Here is a 2,058-nt window from a genome sequence, read left to right on the forward strand (position 1 = left end):
TCACCCATCACACCATTTAGCCAATGAAATCGTCTCCCTCTGTGTCTCAGCTGGGTGCGTTAGCATATTCAGACGACACCTGCCCATACATCAGTGAGGCTGGCAGCGTCCTTCAGTGTTCTTGACAGTCATGCTTCTATCTGGCCCAGAGGAATGACTGAAAGACGCTGGCGGGCCAGTGGGAAATGTCTCCCCCCACCCCCTTTCCCTGGCCCGCCACCTTCCTAAAAGAGAATGGGCAGCGAAGGAATCCCAGCTGCCACAGGGAGGAGACTGCTCACACTGGCTTTTCTTCTCCCCATGTCTGGCAGCTGGTGTTGCGAATCAATGCCATTTATGAGGCCCGGAGAGGAAAGAAACGGGTGAAGAGGCTGTCCCAGTCCACGGAGAGCAACTCAGGAAAAGGTAGGGCCCCGCCACCATCCCTTCTCCCCCAAGAATCTGAAAACAGAATCTTCCTAGAAGTGGCTTCCTGTTGTTTGGGGTTGACTCAGCAAGGAGAGAACAAGTTGGGGGCTTTGGAAATGTCCCCCACCATCCTGTCTCCCTGTGTATCCTTCAGGTCAGCCTAGGGCTGCATGCTCTGACCACCATGGGAGCAACCTTCTTTGCTTAGTATACATTAAAGGAGCCAGTATCTTTTGCTGTATTTATATAGGTACCATCTGAACTAAAGCCAAATTAATTTGGAAACACATGTAGTTGGACAAAGACGTAGTTTGTTCATTACATTTGAATAGACAAAAAGAAAACAGCCCCTCTGAACTAGAAGTCTTGGATTTGTGCTACCACATATAAAAAGTTTCCTGCATTAGAAAAACCCACACTTGCAACTTTCTTCCTTTTGTTGTTGTGTTTTTTTGTCTAGTGACAGATGAGAACAGTGAGTCTGACAGTGACACCGAGGAGAAGCTGAAAGGTGAGAAGAGCAGTTGCTGTGCAGGGCGCGTGCAGGTGACTGGGAAGCTGCGAAGGTAGCCCTTCCTGTTCAGTGTGAGGGACGGGACACAGTGGCCTTGCACGAGCTTGTTGGACAAGTCGTGAAAGTCTGAGCCTGGCCAGAGTGGGCCTGTTCGGTCCCTGAGCCTATAGCTCAGTTCTAGAGATCCAGGGTGGCTACCACTGCAGTGACACCCCGTTCCTGTGCCTTTCCGTTATGTCATAGGTGTTTCTCACACCTGTGTAAGGTACAGTGTGCTGGCCTGGGACTCCAGAGACCTGGGGCTCTTGCCCTACTCCTGGCTCTGTGATCTGGAAGAAATCACTTGAGATCCAGGGCCTCTAGTTCCTCATCTGTCAAATGAAGTCGCTGAAATTATTGATCCCTGTGGATCTAAATTTGGTGATCTCAGTCTAGGCTTTAGTGAGTTTTCCACAACTTTTCAGACCCTAGGGGGGAAGCCAAAGAAAGCCATAGTCCAGAGCCGCTCAGTGAGGTGATGGGGACCCATCTGCTCAGTGGCCTTGCCTCATTTGCCTCCAGCACCCACCTGCTCCCACCTCTGGAACGAAGCCAGTCACTTCCATTGCACAGAATGGTGGCAGGAGAGAAGGCAGATGGGGGTTCCTGAGTTAGTCAGGTCTCTGACAGTTGAGCCACATGGAATGTTTTCAAAGCTCCCAGCTCCAAAAGCTCTAGGGTCTGGATTTTGTCACATCCCCCAAACTGAAAGCTGAAGAAAGTGAGTGAAGGGAGGAATCCCCACCCCATCTGACAGAGGAACCCAAGGATCACGCAAGCCGCTGCCCTAAGTCCAGACAGCAGATCCCACATTCCAGGCTCCTGCACCCCGATTAGCCTGGTGGCCCGACAGGTGTTGCTCCAACTAGAACTCTGGCAAGAATCCCAAATAAAGAGCTTTGTACTAATTTGTTAAATGTGGGAACACTCTTTTAGGATTAGAAAAAGTTCTTTGAGCTAGGAATTACACAATGTGTTGCAGCTCTGTGCAATTCCACATTGGGGGTGAGTCATTTTCAGGCGTTCTCTCCCTCCCTCCCTATCTCTCTCTCTCTCTCTCTCCCCCCCTCCCTCCCTCCCTCCCTCCCTCCCTATCT

At 50.8% G+C, this 2,058-nt stretch overlaps 1 protein-coding gene across 1 annotated transcript in view; it reads left to right on the forward strand.

Moving 5' to 3' along the window:
- DENND2A (DENN domain containing 2A) overlaps positions 1-2,058 on the forward strand; it is a 74,305-nt gene that overhangs the window by 38,607 nt on the left and 33,640 nt on the right. Inside the window, exons 6-7 of the mRNA XM_024742523.1 lie at positions 312-405; positions 869-919. Of these exons, the coding sequence (XP_024598291.1) occupies positions 312-405; positions 869-919 (145 nt within the window). The remainder of the gene's footprint in view (positions 1-311; positions 406-868; positions 920-2,058) is intronic.

Source organism: Neophocaena asiaeorientalis, unplaced genomic scaffold (genome assembly GCF_003031525.2).
Source record: "Neophocaena asiaeorientalis asiaeorientalis breed wild unplaced genomic scaffold, Neophocaena_asiaeorientalis_V1.1 scaffold598, whole genome shotgun sequence".
In the NCBI taxonomy this organism is placed as follows: domain Eukaryota; kingdom Metazoa; phylum Chordata; class Mammalia; order Artiodactyla; family Phocoenidae; genus Neophocaena; species Neophocaena asiaeorientalis.